Source organism: Fundulus heteroclitus, chromosome 21 (assembly GCF_011125445.2).
Source record: "Fundulus heteroclitus isolate FHET01 chromosome 21, MU-UCD_Fhet_4.1, whole genome shotgun sequence".
Taxonomy (NCBI): domain Eukaryota; kingdom Metazoa; phylum Chordata; class Actinopteri; order Cyprinodontiformes; family Fundulidae; genus Fundulus; species Fundulus heteroclitus.
In genome coordinates, this window is record NC_046381.1 from 21,338,044 (window position 1) to 21,359,715 (window position 21,672).

The window sequence follows — 21,672 nt, forward strand, 5'->3', positions numbered from 1 at the left end:
AAAGGAATTATTATTATTATTATTATTATTATTATTATTATTATTATTATTATTATTATTATTATATCATGACCCCCCCCCCCAACCCCCACACATCCCAAAGTGACAGGTACCACGCCCACTTCCAGTCCTGCCCACGGAAGCCCCTCTCCAGAAGCCCCCACCCTTAGCCTCCTCCCAATTCCGGTATGAAATCACCACGTGACATAAGATTTATGACAACCAGATGCTTGACCTCTAACCTAAAACTTATGACCAAAAATTTATGTCATGTAACCTAAGACCTGTATACAATGACCGACTTAAAGATGACCAGATGCTAGCAGTCATTTTGAGACAATGGCTTCCTCATGTTTGCTACATTACCGCCTTTTTTAACTGTCTAAAAATTGGTGTATTGATTCATGTTGAATAACTGGACCGTCCGTCCGTCTTCTTCCGCTTATCCGGGGTCGGGTCGCGGGGGCAGCAGCTTCAGTAGGGAGGCCCAGACGTCCCTCTCCTCAGCCACTTGGGCCAGCTCCTCAGGAGGAATCCCAAGGCGTTCCCAGCAGAGAGACATAGTCCCTCCAGCGTGTCCTGGGTCTTCCCCTGGGCCTCCTCCCGGTGGGACGTGCCCGGAACACCTCACCAGGGAGGCGTCCAGGAGGCATCCTGACCAGATGCCCGAGCCACCTCAACTGGCTCCTCTGGACGTGGAGGAGCAGCGGCTCTACTCTGAGTCCTCCCCGGATGACTGAGCTCCTCACCGTATCTCTAAGGGAGAGCCCAGACACACTACGGAGAAAACTCATTTCAGCCGCTTGGATCCGGGATCTCGTTCTTTCGGTCACGACCCAAAGCTCGTGATCATAGATGAGGGTAGGAACGTAGATCGACCGGTAAATCGAGAGCTTGGCCTTTTGACACAGTTCTCTCTTTACCACATTGGTACAGCGCCCGCTTCACAGCAGATGCTGCACCAATCCGCCTGTCGATCTCCCGATTCGGGAGATCGAATAACTGGACAAACAAAATAAAAACCAGTTGTCTGTATTCTGAGGGTTGGCTCAAGGAACCTACATTTTTGAAAGCGAGGTTATATACCAAGGTGCTGGTCAGTCTACAAAAAACAATGCGTAATTAGAATCCGATATGCGGTTGGTGTATATATTGTAATTTGAAAATTGTCTCGCTAGAAAGAGAGTAAACACACATATGATTGGTGACAGGTCATGGAGACAGGTGTTATTTGACAGTCAAATTCAATCCAATCCACTTTATTTATATAGCACGGTTTAAACAAACACAAGGTTTCCAAAGTGCTGCACAAAGAGATAAAATAAATAAAAATAGGTAAAAGCGCTGCCCGCTCAGAATAAGAATATACATGTATATACATAAAATCAACGCTCTACGTGGTGTCAAAAGCCAAAGAAAAGAGGTGTGTTTTAAGAAGAGGTTTAAAATGAGACAGAGAAACAACTGTGCTGTAAGTCATGGCTGCCTCAAGGAGTTGCACAGCTGGAACTGGGCAGAACTATAGTGGGATCAAAATGCACTTACAGAGGGTATTATGATTAAATCGTAAAGAGAGTGAGAAGGAGTTTAGGGTACACTAGTCTGCTGATTTTTTAAGGCAGCATCACTTTCTTCTGCTTATTCAGTGTTTGTCTGTCATTTTGTTAGATGTTTAGAATTTGAGGTCCTTTACGCCCCTGACATTAATTAGGATGGATTATGGGATTCATTCAACCTCAGTCCCAAACGAGGGGTCTGGAGTATTTAGTCAGAGACACTTTTAGTTATTTTAAATTATGTTCCTCTTTTACAAATTGTAAGAAAATGTTTTTGTTTTATTATTTAGCATTAAAACAATATTTAAATAACATATATTTCTAAAACTACAAGATATCTTTATTGAGGCAAACTGTCAATAGATTTTACAGCTCAAGACAATTTTTTATTTTATTTTTTGCAGAGAATGTCAGAAAAGTCTCTTTGGATTGTTGACCCCCACAGTAAAGAAAAGAGTAACAGTAAATCTCACCAACCACAAGATTTATGTTGTAAAAGAATATGAAAACTCACGGAGTCCACTGTGGTTAAAGGCTGTCTGACAGCAAAATCACTGCAGTACATTTCCACAGTGAGACGTTCAACCGTGTGCTTAGCTAAAAACAGGTGATTTCTTTAAAAAAGTATTTTTCTGTATGAAAATCTGTGCTTATTTTATGGTAAATTTGACTTATTTAACTTTCTTTGCTTTGAAATGTGACAAAATTGGGTGAGTAACATTTGCCTGAGTTTGAGACTGATAAAATATATGTTTCGGGAACACCGTAAACGTAACCTTGAAATAAAATCGGATTCATTCATATATAAGAATAAGATGACGTTAGTTGTAATATTTCTCAGTATAGCAAAATTGTTTTAAAGAGAACAAAAATGACTAAAGAGTAAGAATTTTAAACTGACTAGGAGGTAGTCTCAAAAAAAATTGTCTGCTAAGCGTTCAGGAGTTACTCATAAGACAATCATGAGATGTTCATACTGTGCAGAATTTAAACCTATTCTTTAAGTATTTGTTTAAATGTGTGAATCATACGGTAGGGTTACAACGCCTACACTGATAACAGCTTGAAAGAAAGTTTGATTCTTTCATTCAGCCTCTTTCTATAGAGGGGAAGGCTGGGGTCTTTGAAGAGGATTGGTTCTGATATATCAGAGTTTTTCTCATTGAGAAATGGATGCCCCAGCAACGTGAGCTTCTAAAGAGGTTGAAAATACAGGCTTTGATTTTTTTTAAAAAAATAATGTTTTACATGATGTAATTTTTAAGAGGCGGTCATTAGACGGTTTAAAAAGGCAGTAATTTAGTAAACGTAAGGAAGCCGATGTCTCAAAATGGACGCTAGCATCTAGTCATCTTTAGGTCGGTCATAGTATACAGGTCTTAGGTTACATGTCATAGATCTTTGGTAATAGGTCTTAAATTACAGGTCACGCATCTGGTAGTCATAAATCATAGGTCATAAGTCACGCATCTGGTAATCATAAATCATGTGGTGATGTCATACAGGAAGTGTGAGGAGGCTAAGGTCGGGACTTCCAGGGGAGGGAGTTCTGGAAGGGACCGGAAGTGGGCGTGGTACCTGTCACTTTGGATTGTGGGCGGGGTTTCATGATGGGATGGAAGGGGAGGTCACCTATCTCTTCTCCGTACTTTGTGAGGAGAGTTTAGTGTACGGTTTGATCTGGTTTGTATGAACCCATTTGTACTCTGGACTCTGTCTGGGCTTGGAGATTCTTATTCGGTAATCTACCGGGGAGAGTTTTCCAACAATTTCGAAGAGATCTGCCCAACTTGAAAGGAATTTTCTGGACGGACCGGATGGCTGAGCGAATCGGATATAGAAAACCTTGTATCGCATCTTGTAACCCCTTTGGGATATTTTCCAAATGTAGTACGCTTTGGCCCCTTCTATACTGGCTTATAGGTTATTTTGAGCCCACGTGAAAGTCATTTGGAGTCGCTGACATACTGATGTGCCGTGTAGCTGTGACAAAAAGGGAAATAAGAGATTTTTTTCACACGATCCCCCTGAGGAGTGGAAGAGCACAGTAAGATGGTCTTATGAATGAGCAGTTTTTCAAAAAGGGACCTGGGGAAACTTCTGGAAAAATCACCCAATCCATCTTTAATAAAAGGCTTAGTCATGTCATATTTCTTTTAATTCAGGACAAAATATTTTGCACTGATAGACTGTATTTTATGACATCACAAAATTACTACATTTGCCAGGTCTATTTCTTTACATCGTGCGCTATGATTTGGCTTATCGATTCTGTGAAACGATTCGATTCCTTATCGATTCTCTTATCTATTCCAATTTGGGGAAAAAATGTAACCTCTTAAACAAAAATAGACATGGTATTAAGCATTTAAATTTAAAGTAATACTAATTTAACCTTTTAGAGACATAAAAAGACAACAAATAAACATTAAAGTATGGTTTATGGGTTGGGTTCTGCAATGTTATGAGTATAAAACTCATCTTTAGAACCAATCTATGCTCAAAAGGGTGATCTGCACCACTTAATCTACTTTCAGCAGTTATCATCAGTTATTGCAGCCGTGAACTGCAGAAAATACGGTCCGAGCGGCTCTTTCTGAGTTCACTCTGCTGCTGTCAGGATGAGCTGCAGCGTTATGAGGCGGAGGGATATTTCAGCGTCACTTAATTTAGAGCCAAAACAAGCGACTTCACTTTAAGAGACAAGCCCAAAAATCTGCTGCAACCCCACAACTGATGAAATTTACAAGCGACTTTAGAAAAAATAAGACCAAAGTCACATAAAATAAGTGAGCTTATTTTATGTGACTTTGACTTTATTTTATTTTATATTATGTAAACAAATGTCCCGGCAAAGTCTACATTATAAAAAAGAAAAACCTACCTAAAGTCTCGCTCTCATGTCATCTTGAAGACATTCTTCTTCCAAATGTTGGCTACAGACGACGTGTTTTCTCTCTGGCCAGATGTTCGATGGCAAGTTGGCATTCCAACAAAAGAGCCCGTGGTGGATCGTGAATTGGAAAGTTGAAAAAACTAATGTTTTCCACTTTTACCCCATCTATTGGAACATCTAACTGCCATGCACATGGACATTGTTGCTTCAACAATAGCTCTCGCAAATTTTAATGGTGAACTCCTCTGGAAATCCGAAATAATTTTTGTAGAGCGCAGTGCCTTACCGCAACATTACGTCACAGGATGTGATGTCGGCGGCCATTATTGCCCATATTTGGGCAAAAATGGCCGCCCCCATACACAGTGATCGAGACGACAATTTATGCTTTTATTTTCTTATTGATTAATTCTAAATTCATTAAATCACCACAAACCTATTAGTTTTAGTTATAGCTAATGATCCACCGATTTTTCCTTGTTGACCGGACTTCTCCTTTAAAATGAAGCCAAACTTTCGATCGCTTTACCCGATGGGGTGCCATTTTTTTTTTTTTTTTTGCTTTTCTAGACTTACGCCTGGTCACGTCGTACTTGCTTACGGAATGCCGTGTGCGTAACTTGCGTAAAAAAGTGAAAACTGCCCGGCTCTGGTGCTGCCTGGAATCGATAAGAGAATCGTTAAGCGAGCTGCCAAACGGTGCCATGGAGTTGGAACACACGGAACTGGTTCTCCACAGGAGCCGGTTTTTCGATTCCCATCCCTACCTTGCACTATTTTTTCTTTTTCATTTGTTTCATACACTTCATGTTGGTTTAAAGCAAATTGCAAATTTAATAGCTTTTTAATAATTTTTATGCTGGCAGATTCCAGGTGTTTGCTCTGCAAAAGCTAGGTGGAGGTGGACTCACCAACGCAATCTTTTAACTTTTTGACAACTAAATGCTATAATCCTGTCTGGTGCTGTAAACATTAAAGTCCATAGGAATTTGCTGTCATAAGCAACAATAACATTGATGAAGCTGTACTTTCATCACTTCTGTTGATATTGCTGTCATTTCATATTTAGTTTGTTTTTTCTTTCAGAATGTGTCTGTCAGTAAAGATTAGAGAGGGTTATGTTGTCATATACTTGACAAAACAAGAGTTTTGAACTGGCCTTGGCCAGTTTTTTGAGGCCCAACAATACAAGACGAGCCCAAGATTTAGGCATCACCAAAAATTCTTGAGACCTGTCTCAAACCCAAGTCAGGTCTCGAGCTCTCCATCCCTGATGAATACTTTTGCAATGTAAAGTGTTAAACATGGAATTTTTGAATTTAATTAGCATTGACACAAACTAACCAACCTGTTTCACGGTCATGATGGACCTGCTTCCTCTCATCAGTGAAAGCTCGGATCCAGCGTTGTTTTTGTTCAGGTTTCTTGGTACACAGGAGGTGGACTTCATCACCACTCCTTGCTCGAAGCTTTAGTGCATTTTTCACTGTAATATTAAAATCTTTTTCCTTGCCGTCTTCCAAATCTATCACCTCCATTAGGTCCATATCCACGCGTCCCTTGTAGTACAGTATGTCCCTGCGTAGGAGATCCTAAAATGACAACAAACTGTTTAGACATCTTTTTTTGTCAGAAGCGAGAATGTTCTGTATTTTTTTCTTCATAGTAGTTACATCTTGCCTGGCCAGAACACCAGGATGGTATCAGAGCTAAACAGAACTTTAGCTGTGACATTGTCCTGGAGGTGGGTATTGGTTGAGCTACTGCTACCAACAACTTCATGTTCTCCTTCTATAGATGATACACATGGTCATGTCTCTTATTGGATAACCCTGTGTCTCTATTAGATGAAATAATTGAAAGAGCTATTGCTTTGACTAGCCATCTGCAGTAGATCCTTCTATATAGTCATGTGGCATTTATTATGGGTTGATCATTTTTAAGTTGGCAATGTATGAATGATTCAGGAAGACTCTGTAGACACGGGCTTTGTCGAACAAAGGAGGGTTTTATGTCAGACAAAGGCACGCATCACAATTTACAGACTGGTGCAACAATCTGGGGAAACCTTGTGCTGAATGATGAGGAATTCCCTCCTGCTCACAGTCTCCTATTTAGGCTTTGGGATTCCCCAAAATAGGTTTGACTATTCCTAAAAACACTTTTAAAAACTCTTTTCCACCGGTATATATTTCCCTAAACTGCAGCTGGTTCAGGCCTTCACACCTTACTATTGTAGGTCAACCTCTGTTTATTGCTTTAGTTTAAGAAAAATTTTACAAGCATAACCTGAGTCTCAGTCCTAGTGTGTTATCCCTAGTGATAACACACTAGGACTGAGACTCAGTTTAATACACCCCATTTGACTGGCTCAGATTGTATCTGCTTAACTGTGATTCTTTCCTACATAAAGCCACTAAAGGAGCTAATACTGCCATTAACGTTTTACTTTTATTTCTCAAAGTAATTACTCCGTGGTCAGTGGTTTTGTGTTAAAATTTTTGCTGAATGCTCTGTCTACTTAAACTCCCAGTCATTCGTTCACACTGAGTTTGCTTCTGCAGGAGGTTCATTCCTCTCCCTGGAGAAATTTCCTTTCCACTGATGCTACATGCATGTTCAATAGGAGGCATTACTGCAAAGTTAACGACGTAATGCAAGTGAATGTCCACTGTCACTACATGCTTGCTAAGAGCCATAATAGACACAGTGTACGTGTGGCACAGGTTTCCCCAAACTTCCCGTATCTGTGCCCTCTGTTTATCGCACTTTTTTCAACTGTTACAACTGCGAACACCATTATTGCCAATGCGGTAATGTGTTTTTGGAAGCCGTCTTTAAATGCTCCATGAGTGTAGACGTACTCAGGTGGATCACTGTCAGGAGATCTAGCTGAATGGTATGTGTCAGAATGAACTTCAGCAAACCAGCCAGAACAAGCAAAAGGCAAAAAGAAGTTTCCAAACAAATCGCGTAAGTTGAATAGTGCTGTTGAATGCAGATGTTAGCTAAATGACAAGTTAGTATATGCCAAGATGTCATGTTCAGCTAGTTAATAATAATACTAATGTTGTTACCTAAGTTACATCTATTGCTAGTTAGTTCATGCAAGGAATAAATCCAATTGTCTTTCATTTCTGTGCAGAACTTGTGCTCACTATATGGCTTTCCACTTATTTAAAAGCAATCTTTATTGCCACAAAAGAATGAGCATTTCACTTGGCACTTGGCTACTTACCCTGTAGTGTCAACACAACCAAAGTTTGGCAGCTAAAACTTTAGTTTAAAGAACTAAAGGTGGCCCCATGCTACTGTACTGTGGCTGTTAGGGATTATGGGGTTTTTATCCACGAAGGAGAGGCTCTGCAGAATGATAAATCACTCAATAGATCTCTGAAAAATATGTCCACCTCACTTCTGAGGTGATGATGACGCCTCTGCTTAAGGGGAAAGATTGCTGCAAGTCAATGACTTCTATTTAAGGAAACCCAGCAGAATACAACAAATTTTAACCAACTGAAATAATAATTTAATCTTTACTGGATTGTTTAATAATTATTATCAAAGTAGGATATTAAGGAGATACAGCACTGTGAATTGTCATTGTAAAAAAGAATTAAATTGAGAAAACAAACAGGTCTTGAAACAAATAACTGTTTGAAATAATATGACAGCATTGATCTGGGAGATTTTAAAGTGTCAGACAAAGCTAGAACAGGAGCTCCAGGGGCCCCTGGGCAATGAGGCTCACAGGCCTAGTCCCTTCCAACCCTAAGGATGTGTTCACATTGAACATGAATGTGTCAGGCTGAGCAACATATTTACATGATATCCCTATGCACAGGTGCCACATGGGAGCTACGTGACGTTACGCAGGCTAAGCGAGGCCACAGAGGTCATTCTAGTGATGCAAAATGTGTGATTTTGACTATCAAAGCGAAGCAAGAGCGACAAGAAAAAGCGACAGTTGTTGGAGTTGAAAAAGCTGAACTTTTATGTCTTGTCATGCTGTGACAGCCAATCAGGAACTAGATGTGGCTGTGACGTGGGGGGTAGGACTGCGGCCGAGATGAAGCAGTTTTCATTCACCATCCAAAAAAAAGCTGAGAGTGGCGGTTTGCTGCTAGACTGAGTTGTATGACTCAACCAATTATTACTACAGAGAAAAGTCCAGAAAGAACCAAGCCTGCAAAAAAGTGAGGGAGGGGCCTTAGGCTCCAGTTAAGTCAAAGTGTCAATAAATAGCGCCATTGTACAGCTGCATTTCTGGCTTGTTGCCCGCTGTGCGAACAGCCGGCAAAAAAGTGTAGCCTTAATCGCTGTAATGTGAACGTACCTTAATGTCACACCTTCCAAAGAAGGTGAAAACAAAGTAGTAAAAACTCAACAAACTTCAGGCACCTGATAGAAATTTTTTTCCAGACAGTCATGACTCTCACACACACCCATCAGGTGCCTGATGGAAAACTTTTTTACACAACTTGAACCAGTTGAAGCTCAAACTTAGCCTGACTAGTCAGACTGACTTACGGCCAGTGATGGGTACAGTCGCGATAATTCAAAAGTAGATAATGTGCGGCTAACTTTTTGTTCATCGCATTATCATTCAGGCTAAGATTAGAAATTGTTTGTGGACTGGTAATCGTCTAGGTTTCAATAACTGTAAGTATGATAATGTTCACAACAAGATAGTCATCCACTATTTACGTCACTGTCCTGGCTTGCAATGCTCCACGCAGACTTCTCTCAGTAAATGTCACGGCTCCACACACAAACAAAGCGGTGCTGTTTTCGTTTTACCTTTCTTGTCATTATGATGCGGTTAGCTCCCATTGCTCAAAAACCAAAATGCCAGTATCCACAATTTTTTCTGTAAACAGTACACTGCTGTGTGACTCAAATATCTTTATTCATCGGTTAACCGAGCTTTCTGGGTTTGTCACCGGCATTACATGAGGTGGAAAGATACTGAACTCAGGGCTGAGCTTCTGGGGGTCTGCATGAATCAGATGGACTAGTTTTTTCCAACACATCTGTACAAAACACTGGGCAACTTACTGCCCTACAGCAATCCTTGAGTGATATTTAACCAGCATGTGTAAAATACAAAAAACATGTTTCTCCTATACAGCAGTGATGAAGCCAATCTTTATTTATGCTATTCTGGTAAAAAATAATGAGCATTAAATAAATTATATCACTGATGTTTTAACAATAGGTAACCTTAAACATCATGATTTATTTTGCATTTCAATTCAATTTTATTTATATAGCGCCAATTCATGAAACATGTCATCTCGAGGCACTTTACAAAGTCAAGTTCAATCATATTATACAGATTGGGTCAGATTATACAGATTGGTCAAAAATGTCCTATATAAGGAAATCAGTTGATTGCATCAAAGTCCCGACAAGCAGCATTCACTCCTGGAGAAGCATAGAGCCACAAGGAGAGTCGTCTGCATTGTACATGGCTTTGCTGCAATCCCTCATACTGAGCAAGCATGAAGCGACAGTGGGAAGAAAAACTCCCCATTAACGGGAAGGAAAACCTCCGGCAGAACCGGGCTCAGTATGAACGGTCATCTGCCTCGACCGACTGGGGTTACAGAAGACAGAGCAGAGACACAACAAGAGAGACAAAAAAGCACAGAAGCACACATTGATCTAGTAATCTGTTCTACATTAGATGGTAGTAGCGGATGAGCCGTCTTCTCTGGATGATGTCACAGTTAACAGAACGCCAGACCAGGTGTACCTACTATGAAGAAAAAAAAGAGAGAACAAAAAGTTAAAAGCTGAAACAATGACAAGCAATGCATAATTGAAGAACAGTAGAACTCGATAGAGTGAGAAAAATAGTCCCTGATGTCCTCCAGTAGCCTAAGCCCATAGAAGCACATCCCCATAGGTAGGTCAGGTCAACATAAGCCGCTCTAGTTATAAGCTTTGTCAAAAAGAAAAGTTTTAAGCCTAGTCTTAAAAGTAGACAGGGTGTCTGCCTCATGGACCAAAACTGGGAGTTGGTTCCACAGGAGAGGAGCCTGATAGCTAAAGGATCTGCCTCCCATTCTACTTTTAGAGACTCTAGGAACCACCAGCAGACCTGCAGTCTGAGAGCGAAGTGCTCTGTTAGGAACATACGGGGTAATCAGAGCTCTGATATATGATGGAGCTTGATTATTTTTTATTGTTTATTTGTTAAAGAATGATGATAGAGGGGAAGGGGGACCACCAGAAACATGTAGCATGGTGTTTCAGGCTTCCAGCAGTGCTGCCACATCCGCTTATTGTCAACAACTTTGGCCTTGTTAATTTATACCTTTTACAAGGTAGAGGTAATAGAGCTGGTTGCTTGTTTCTCTCACAATAACTGGCAACACTAGAGTTATTTCCTAAGATTTGTTTCTAAATGCTGCAGTCTTGGCACAGAGGGATAGAATATTCTTCTCATAATCTTCCATTGCTGTGTGAAAGTTAAAGTTTAAAGGTTATTTATCTTGAATTAAAACAGCTATCCCCTTAAACATGCAGGCCTGCACACGTTTGTCATGTGCCGTGTGTTTGTGTGCGCAGCACCTTTTGTGTGAAGATGTGTGACAGACTGAGTGACAGCTGTTTGTTACCGGATAGCAAATAGCGTTATCTTGCTCAAATGTTCTTTGATTTGCAGAAACAGACTAATCAGAGAACTACGGATGTGACACAAAGTTCAAGTAACATGCGCTGTTTTAGCTCTTAGAGCAGCCAGTTGTTGAGTTTTGAAAGATATATCCAGCTCATTCAGGACATAATAGTTGACACCATTAAAATATCACCCAGATGCAGCCGCCATTTTGACTGTTATGATTACAGAAAAGCCCTGCTGCATTATATTAAGTGATGCATCAAAATTCCTGCCTCCTGCGCTGTGATTGGTCCAATAAGTTTCAGACTGGAGAATCTGAGCCTGTCCAGACCGACAAGCTGTTTACTGAATACCTATGGCATAAGTCACTCTAGCTGGCCAGGCTAGCTCAACCAATTCCACTTAAGGAGTTGTGGATAAAACATACTTATAGATAAAGATGGGTCTTTAGATCTTAGACACAATGTTTGTACAGTTCTAAAACAGTAAAACAAAAGAGCAAAACAAAGGACATGATTGTAGATTTCAGGAGAAACAGAATAGGCCAGATAAGATTTCTATCATGGGAGAAGAAATAGAGAATGTGGACGAGTATAAATACCTTGGTGTTCACCCTGACAACAAACTCAACTGGAGAAACAGATGAAGCTGTCTACAAGAAGAGACAGAGTAGACTGTACTTTCTGAGGAGGCATAGATCCATCAGTGTTTGCAAAGATACTGCAGATATTCTATAAGCCTGTCTGTCTTTGTTATATTACCACTAGGGCTGTCAAAATAACGCGTTAATTTCGATTAATTATTTAAAAAAAAATGGATTAAAAAAAAATAACGCAGATTAATCGGTGAGGTGCGCCTCCCCTGGGGGGCGCCAAAGAGTCACAGGGGAGGCGCGAGAAGACAGAGAAGAAGACAGAGCTGCTGCTCAACTCTGTGAAACTAGTCGCGATATTTGTGCCTTCTGTTTGAGCGCGCAGGAACCAATCCAAGCACGCAGTGAAACAACTCTCAACGCTCAGAACCGGTCTGGCACGGTCTGAAAAACTCTTCTCAACCCGCTGTCCTCGCCGTGAGTTCCATCTCTGCTCACGCACTACTTTGCTCGCGCGTACCTGCTCATTCCACGCTCAACACCAGCTGTGCTCTCGCTCGGCAGTTAAAGCCAATCACAGACAGTTTTTTTTCATCCAATCAGAGTACAGCTTGCAAATACTGCATTCAGATGAATTAAATCAAAATGCTGCAGCCTTTAGCAGAAATTACTAAACATCACAGAGGGATTGAAGAAAAACAAATAAAAAGTGTCATATTTTAGCCTAAAATATTTAGGCTAAAGTATTTAGACTAAAATATTAGAGTTAGTAAGTGAGGTGTGAAAAAGAGACAAAATGTTTTTGTCTCTTTTCTTTCCAGCTTCTGGGAGGTGATGGAAAAGTTTATTCTGATCATAATCATCATGAATGTCATCATTATTTAAAGAGCACTTTAACACGAGGTAAAACAAAGTGCCAAACATCAGAAATACATCAGATAAGAGATAAAAACTAATAAAATAGCAATAGGTCTCAATTGTGTATATTAGCCTAAAAAGTAGATTGGAATATGGAATATGTTGACGTCTGTTAAATTCAGGTTATCTTTTTTTATTATTATTTCAGTTAATGTCTCCTGTTGACGTGAGTTCAGTTTGACATTGCTGTCTGTTTAGTTCAGTTTGTCTGCTGTTGAAAACAATTGTTTATGAATTTGATCTAATGAGAGCTCAATTTTAAAACTAAGCCCTCTGTCCGTGATGTTTCAGTAAAAGTAGCATGTAAGATGGAAATATTTGGATGGATATTTTATGAATAGGCCTTTTTTATGAATGTACTTTGTTAAAAGAAATACAAAAAAAAAACATGTGTTGGGCTATCAGTTGTTTTTGAAGCACAGCATTCTAGGAACACAAAAGAAAGATGCATTTACTGCAGGGACCTGTGTGGGGTAGGTTTGTGGTTGGGGGTGGGGGTGGGGGGCTTGGTTATCTTTACCTTTTCCAAGGGGAGGCTCACATTCAATGAATTTGAAAAGCCCTGGTATAGGGGAGTTCACTGCTATTGTTTTCATCCGGGTTTTTCGCGCCTCCGCGCCGGACTGGAAGGCAGAAGGCGAGCACAGTGGCAGACGCAAACAGAGCAAACGACGAGTTCTCGACGTATTTTTCTTCTTTTGATAATGTATCACAAGATCGTTTTAAGAGTAAGTTGATGGTATCAGATTGCCAGATACCGTCCAGATAGCGAGTCTGTGACTGCTGGACAAACGATTTAGTCCGGCCCGGTGGCCAAATGCATTATCAGTATTCAACGGATAATGCATTAGATACAGCCGATACTTTAATGTATCTAATGCTGATTATTCATTGAATCGTTTGAATTTAAATATTTAAAATACTTTCACAGCAAAAATTATATGTGATTAATTTAGATTCATTAATTACAGAGTATGTAATTAATTAGATACATTTTTTTAATCGATTGACAGCCCTAATTACCACTAATAGTTGACTTTAGAATATCCATCAGTGAGGACATTCTATTTCTTGGCATTGAGAGCAACCCATATGTTAAAAATGTCTATAGAAGTAGTTGGCATGCCTCGGTGCTAGATTTTATACACTTGTGGCCAAGGAAGTAATTAATGAACCTGAATTCAGTATTTTTGGAAGGGTGAGCCAATACTTTTGGCAGTACAAATATAAACTGCTCACCACCCTGGTTGTGTGCAGGCCTAGGCCTATGTGTAGAAGTAAAAATTATTATTTTAGCAATATATCCTATTTCTCAAAGATGAATACTATAATACCTTGTTATGACTTCCAGACCATTAATTAGAAGAAGTAAATGACTTAAGTACCTTTTTGCAGTAAACCATCTGATGGTCGAAGAGAAAAAACATTCTCTGCTGGCTTTTAGTTTGCGGCTGGGATAGCTTGGTCATCTCTCCAGAAAAGATCAGTTCAGAGCTTCTGACCAGAACATCTTCACCCTGCATGGATCAGACCACACTCATACTGCTGCTGCTTGTTTCGCAGACCTATTACAGTTGCATTTTCCAGTGTCACACAACAGATTTCAGAGCAATGTATCACTTCAAACCTCCCAGTCTTCAATAGAACTCTGCCAATGGGCAATTTTGTCAATGTTTTCAAGGCGCCGTTTCCTCTCATTGATCAGCCTGGCGACATTTTTCATGGCATTTAAGGCTGCCTCCACATCCTTGTAGTCCCTGAAGACCCAATAGGAACATTAAAAACTATTTAAAAATAGTCATTTAGTCCAGCATTCTATCGCTCAAAAGCAAACTCTTGCCAGGTATTGACATAAACGCAATACCTGCCAATGATGTTTTATGTTTTCATTTGTTTTCTGCTTTGGAGTTACATTGTGGCTGAAAAGTTTGTTTGAAAAAAAAAAATAACTGAAAAAACTGAACTAAAAAAAGTTCTAAACTATTGTTTAGATTCAAGTTGTTGTTCTTTACACTTTCAGATTTTTCTTTAGTTTCATATTCTGGCCCTCTTTTGGGTGTGGGCGCGAGGACAGGGGTATGGATCTACGAATCAACACAGTGGCTGCACTAAACATCCCCAGCTGTTGCATTCAGTAACCGTGAGAACTGGAAATTTCTATAAGACATCATTGATATTTAATGTTTATGTGATTGGTTTTGAAAAAACAAAAACATGCTTCTAAGGAGGAAGCAGAAGAAGAGAAGATGCTGAGTAGAGCGATGTGATCAGATGCTCCTGCTGCAATCTTGTGCTTCTTTGACCCCTTTAACACCGGCTCTATTTGGCTTGTCTCTTCTCGGCTCTGCCCGCTTTGCGAACATTTAAAATAAAGTTTTTTCATCTCCGGGCTAGATTGTTTTCGGTCCTGCTCAGGAGGAGAGCTGATCAGGGGTCTCATTTATAAAGCTTGCATACACACAAAATGTGCGTATGCCATTAAAAAAAGTGTGCAGTCCTCACAGCAGCGAAGGACACTCATTTTGGATATGGAGAAAATTGGTAAAATGGTGAATTGCAGCCAAACTACACGTGGATTCCTCTCAAACGTTCAATTTCACTCTATATCAGACTTTAATCATAAATCATAAGCATTCAAAACCACATTGTTATTCATTCTTATGCTGATGACACTTCAATATACATATGGGACATTTCAAATAAATTACAAAATGCCATCCATCCATCCATTTTCCAAACCGCTTAATCCCTCATGGGGTCATGGGGGGTGCTGGTGCCTATCTCCAGCGTTCACTGGACGAGAGGCGGGGTACACCCTGGACAGGTCACCAGTCTGTCTCAGGGCAATACAGAGACAGACAGGACAAACAAGCATTCACACCTAAGGACAATTTGGAGAAGCCAATTAACCTAACAGTCATGTTTTTGGACTGTAAATAAAGGTCTGCACCACATTTTCTAAGGGTTTTATACCATCACATTCCTCCCCCCTGATGGTCATCAGAGTGACGTGTTCCACAGATTAACAGATCATTGTAAGAAGTTGTGTAATGCTGCTGGGTGGATACATTGGCACTGTTGGAAGACTGTGCAGATGAGAGAATTGAGGAAACACAGTTTCAGGGATCAAATATTTCCTGGCCAATAATGAGGACTGGCCAACATAGTGCTTCCTAAAATGCTTTTTGCAGTTTTTGTTTTTGTTGGGGGTGGGTGTTAATAATCGCGGGGAAAACCGCTCATTTCTCCTGGGCTCCCTCCCTCCTCTGAATGTTGATCTGAACGTACAGCCACAGGGGAATTTCAATATGGAGCATGGCACTGTTTACTTTTTAACAACTTATTTTAACAATTTATTAACAACTTATTTTAATTTGGGCATCATATGTGCTTTTATCTCTGATTTTCACATTGAATCATCCTCTCTCTGAGATTTTCTCACAGTTTCTTTGCTTTGTTTTCGTGGTTGCCACGTTACCAAGATATAATCATCATCAAAATACAGTCAGCTGACCCATTTTTAACACACACTAAGGTGCTTTGCATCGACCACTTATGGTGGAATCTGGTGTGTAGAGGGCAGAACATGAGGCGGAAACTGGTACACAAACATTCAAGTACAGCTATGATCTGTAAAGGGAAATTGCGTGCTCATGTGCATGGTTTTAAAAATCTGAATATTTTTTGCCGTATGCTTGGCGTACATACACTTTTAGTATGGATTCCATACAAAGTTTTATAAATGAGACCCCAGAGCAGAATAGGGCCGAGATGCGATGTGAACAGACTGCTGTTCACTGACTGGCCATGGGTGAGGAGAGACAATAAGGTTTTCTCTGAAGAAGTCCCGAAAAAATTGAAGAGCGACAACATTAATATTACGGATCATCATGAAGAGAATGTGTCAAACCGAAATAGAATTTTACTATTTACAAACCAAGAACCACGCCTAAGAAAAAAAGAAAAGAGAGACACTTCAACTTTCCACATGCAGACAGACGTGCTGTATTTAATACCCTAAATCAGATCTGTGAGTTTAACGAGGCTTTCTCTCAATTTACACTGAAAACTGTTAAGTTTAGCCTCGAAAGAGTGTTTGGTTTGAAAGTTGCGTGTGTGGGAGAAGATGGGGAGCCTTCTCCACACTGCTGCAGCGGCAGCAAGTTGGACTGTTCTTTGGGACACAGAACACAAACCAGCGCAGCTTAAATATCCAATATCTAACCTATAAAATTACTGCTTTAAAGTTCATATCATCGTTCTTGCCATGACTGAGGAAAATATGTAAATTTTAACTCCGTAAAGAATACTTTGGATCTCCTCTCTCCGCTTCTGTTAAACCCCAAGTTTTTTAGAGTCATAAGCCTTACACAGTAATGCTTACACTGACGGCTAGAGGTGGGCTAAAGCTAAAGTCCCTTAAATGATCATTTAAGGGACTTTAGCTAAAGCCATCCCTGGGAGGTGTTCATCGCCTTCATGAAGGATTCATGTGTCATTCTGTGTTTCACTCTGCTCATGCTGGACACACATCGGTAGCTTCTACTCAGATTCTGTCCACAGCTTCTGGCCAAGTCTGTTCTAGTCTGCTTTTGCCTCCTACCCCACCTGCATCTTTCCTGTGGTACAGAGCAGCCAATTAGAGTCGGCCAGTATCACAGAGGCTTTTGACATTGGGGAATGTCCCACATGGGACAAAATGTTGAACAGATTCTTCAGTATCGCCGTCTGTTGAAACATCTTAGATCAGTGAAGCGTGTTAGGTTAACACTAACTCTTTTTCAAAACATAAATCCTCAGCCACTCATGTTAGTCCCCACTCCCATGCCAAACAGGGCCAGAAATTCAGAATGGGGAAAAAATCTGAAAGTTTACTTTGTTTTTCCAACAAAAATTATAGCCCGAATTTAGCTCCATGCTTTACTGACTTAACCATTTAAACAATTCAGTTAAAATTGATATTACCAGGCCTGGTCTGTACAAAATGCAGATCATATATTGGGCAAGAAATCTTAGATCGTTGCATCTCTAAAAGTATCATCTCCAAAATAGGAGTGTTCTTAAGTGGTGCTCAGGTAATCAGGAACATTAAGGGCTTTGTTTGCACAACAATGAAAATGTACTGTACTGCATCTGGTTGAACATGGAAATATCAAGTCTGACCTGAGATAAATTAGCATGATTAGTGTGGGTGTTTTAATACTGCATTTAAAAGAAAACTACAACCTTAACCTAGCAACAGGGCTTTCAATCTTCTTTCTTTCATTAGCCCACATGAAAATTGGTGTTTGTGATCCATTCATTTTTTTTTTGGTAAAGATAAAATGTTCACTTCTGTAGGAATAATTGAACCTTTTGTGGTAAATGTTGGACCTGCTGTTTAAAACCAGTCAATAGCATCCTGATAAGCAGCAGTTAAAGCCAGAATGCAGTCACCTGTGCTGTGGGTTGGTGTATTTGAGGAGCTCAGCCAGCTGTAATGGATACTTGCAGATCTTCTGCACTGGCGTTAGTAGGAAGCCGTCTAAAGAAATATCAATCATCTTCTGGAGCAATCGACAGGCCTCAAAGAAAAACACATACTTGTTGACTTTCATCAGCTTGGAGAGTTGGATGCAGGCGTTTGGGTGGTTGTTACAATACTCTGAATAAATCTGGAAATCTGTTTGCTGGATAAAAAAGAAATAGAGATAAATGGTTTGAGGTGAGATAGCCTTTAAACATTGTATGAAGGAAAATGTACATCCTAACTATTGTTAGACATCAGAAAATCCATGTGACCTGTTTTTAAAGTTCATTTGAACAAATATCTTACATGTTCAAGGAAACAACAACCTATCTCACTCAGGTGAGGCTGCTCATTGTTGAACTTTTTTTCCAGGTCCTTCAGGAACTTTCTCTGGAATTTGTAGATATCTTCAATGTTGCCAAAGATGGTTCGAAGCTGCTCTTCAGTGAACATGTCTGTCCTCTTATGGCACTGTTTGATGTAACCCTGATAGAAACAAAATGACGACCAGAGATTACTGAACGGGATTTGATTGGTCACTCAGAAAATGCTAAGTAAAAAAATGCAACTAAAAGGAAAAACCTATCTGCTCTGTTGGTGAAGCATACACTTGACTTTCAGGTGGTTTGTTATTTTACAGAGCAAAACCACTTTAATTAATAATGATCTAGAAATTTTAGAGTCAAACAGTAAACTAAACAGAAAAACAAGTACTTTCTACCAATGGGCTCAGAAAAAAACCTTACTTGTTTTATACATTTAGAACACATTTATATGACTTGATAAATACTATGTTTTATGTTTTAAACTGATGATCATTGAAATATCTTGAAACAACCAAGTAGAAACAAGAAACTAAACTAAATTGCAATCAATAAGCAAATATTGCTTTGATGTGCACAAGGTTTTTACTTTGCTCATTGCATAGGTTTTTATTTCAGCATTACACTTTATGCCACTGTAGAAAATAGTTTATTATCAAAATAAATTACTAAGTACATGTAACAATATTTGAGAGTATGAATCCAACAGTAGTTTAAGTCAATTTGGTTGCAGACCTCCCAGATGTCTTTCAGGTGCTTGATGTAGTCTCGCTCTGTGCTCATGATCTCATTGATCACGTTGGCTCTCATCTGTTCTTTGCAGGGTATCCCAGGTCCTGATAACAAAGCCAGACCTGCCTGCTCTTCATTTCCACAGTGGGACTCCTCCAGACAGGCTGAAAATTGCTCCATAGGTTCATCCTGATTCACACGCAGCTTTGGAGAACACAGTTACAATCCTTGGTGGTCAAAATGTACAACTCATTTTTATACAGTTTTCTTTTGTTTTTGGAAAATAAATGAAAGGTAATATATTAGTAATATGTGTTGGTTTGTTGTACGACAGCATCAGCAATTAGTACTTAAAGCTGCAGTAGGGAGTTTTAAGAAAACCGTGGAATTTAGCCTAAAAATTTGAACAAGCACACCTTACAGCCCCCCCCCCCCCTCCTCCACACACACACACACACACACACACACACACACACACTGTGCGGGAAAGGGGGTGTGAGTTGATATTTTCACAGATTATCTGTCTCATATTTTAGTGTCAGGACATAGTGACAGTTTTAATAAATATGTGAAAAAATATGTTTATACAAACATTACCTACTGTAGCTTTAAGCAATGAGATATAGTCCATACACACCTAAGTAAAAGTGTCAGCAGAATTTCCCTCACCCGTACAAAGCTGGCAGGAAACCAGCCCTCACTGTCCATGATGCGGCCCCACCACCACTCCTTGTTTGAGGCATCAATCACTTCGATGACATCACCTGCCTTGAAGCCTAGTTCCTGGATGTCCATGGTAACATGGTCCCACAGGGCCTCAGCATACACCACACCGCCATCACTGATCAGCTGTTGAGTCACAACAGAGACACTGTGACTACATATCAAGTCATTTCATGGCAGCCACATGAAAACTGGTAGGTAGAAAAGAAAAAGAGAAGTTCAACTCTCCCCACGGTATAACACTGCCATCCTTGACAGCTGTTACAGTGTTCTTAGGTTTCAATTCAATTCTGTTTTATTTACATAGCACCAATTTACAATAAAACTAATCTCAAGGCACTTTGCAAAGTCAATTAAATGAAACCATATAGACAAAGTCTGTAGTCTGTAGAACATTCTTCTCGTCATTATGACCAAATAGCTCCATATCTGTCCTGTCCCACCTTTAAACGTTCCTCCAGAAGGCATTTGACTCATTCACATCTGCAGGTGCCAAATTTACTCAGAGGTGTTCGTTTTGGAGCAAGTGATTTTTACTTGGTCATTACCGTTGGCTTGGTCTTCTTGAAAATACTTTCTAGAAAATCTTGTGCCATTGAAAACCTTTAAATGATATATGTCAATAATAATGGCAATATTGTTTTTGTTTTTAAATCAATGTGTTCATGAGTGGAACTCATAGTATTTTGAAGAATCTTGAAGTGAAACAGGCTGCTTTTACATGATGAACTTGAAGTGAGCTCACCCTGACGTTCCTGCTCTGAATGAAAGCTTTATCTTGTGTTTTTTCAGGAAAACCCATATGCTTCATGAAGAAAGACGCTGCAACACTACTCAAGGTAAACTTGAGTTTGTGGGCACAGCCAGCAGCTGCTGTTTAGCTGTGCCACTGTTTTTCTAGCTTTATGAGGACCCCTGCTGGTAATGCAGGCCTATGCGCCTCCCTTCATTTTAGAGCTGATGTCCCTTTTAGCTTTGCTTTATACATGTGGATTTTAATTAAAGACCCCAACCTTTAACACTAACAGGTAAAAGGAAGCGTTTTCTGCAACTTGATTTTATACGTAGGATATACAGGTATAGCAAAGCCAAGCAAGGAAGCCTCTGTTACATTTTGTTCCTCTTTAGTTACTGGTAACTAAAATAATGATTAATAAATACATAAATTAATGAAATTAATAAAGATGATTGATGATTGTGAGCTAACGCGCTTGAACAGTCAGGATTTTAAACCTCATATGGGCAAAATTACATAAAGACCACAAGGATTTATTGTTTTTATTTTAGAATTAGTTACAAATGTGAGTGCATCTGCGTTTTTTTTTCAAGACAACTTTAGTTTACAGAATCTCACAGTTATCCAGTACTACTTTGTTTTTTAATGTACAACTACAGATTAAATGGGGGGGAATACTTTTGCGCTGATGCTGATAAGAGGGTTAAAACTGAGCTCAAATGTGGTGGAAACAGAGACCTTTTGGGCAAATTTATTTCCATTTGGCTTTCTAACCAGCAGATGGCCACTCACACTGAAGCAGCTTCTGCTGGACGGGAGTTCTCTTCACTCTCGCTACTTGTCCAGCAGCAGTGTTGCTGAAAAGCCATCATTCAATGCAATCCACTGGGTCGGATTAATAAAATGTGAGCTTGACTACTTTGTTTGATAGCTAGGTGGAATGCTTCAAACAAAATAGACAACCCGATATCTGAGCCAGACATAGAGGTGCACTTTGAAAGATTTATTAAAGAAATCAGAAACCTGGTACAGGCAGAAAAACCCTCAGCAGGAGCAAAC

The 21,672-nt window shown here is 39.8% G+C and overlaps 1 protein-coding gene across 13 annotated transcripts in view; it reads right to left on the reverse strand.

The window, feature by feature from the left end:
* The window catches only part of arhgef4 (Rho guanine nucleotide exchange factor (GEF) 4), a 155,513-nt gene that overhangs the window by 46,596 nt on the left and 87,245 nt on the right, over positions 1 to 21,672 (reverse strand). For 8 of the 13 annotated variants that reach the window (XM_036125235.1, XM_036125233.1, XM_036125232.1 and 5 more), the window contains 7 exons: positions 19,824 to 20,003; positions 19,158 to 19,358; positions 18,406 to 18,585; positions 18,027 to 18,259; positions 14,218 to 14,347; positions 13,976 to 14,107; positions 5,801 to 6,044 (listed from right to left, as the gene is read on the reverse strand). In XM_036125235.1, coding sequence (XP_035981128.1) covers positions 5,801 to 6,044; positions 13,976 to 14,107; positions 14,218 to 14,347; positions 18,027 to 18,259; positions 18,406 to 18,585; positions 19,158 to 19,358; positions 19,824 to 20,003 — 1,300 coding nt within the window. Of the gene's footprint in view, positions 1 to 5,800; positions 6,045 to 13,975; positions 14,108 to 14,217; positions 14,348 to 18,026; positions 18,260 to 18,405; positions 18,586 to 19,157; positions 19,359 to 19,823; positions 20,004 to 21,672 lie in introns of those variants that run through there. The other 5 variants (XM_036125239.1, XM_036125237.1, XM_036125236.1 and 2 more) reach the window with 2 other exon arrangements.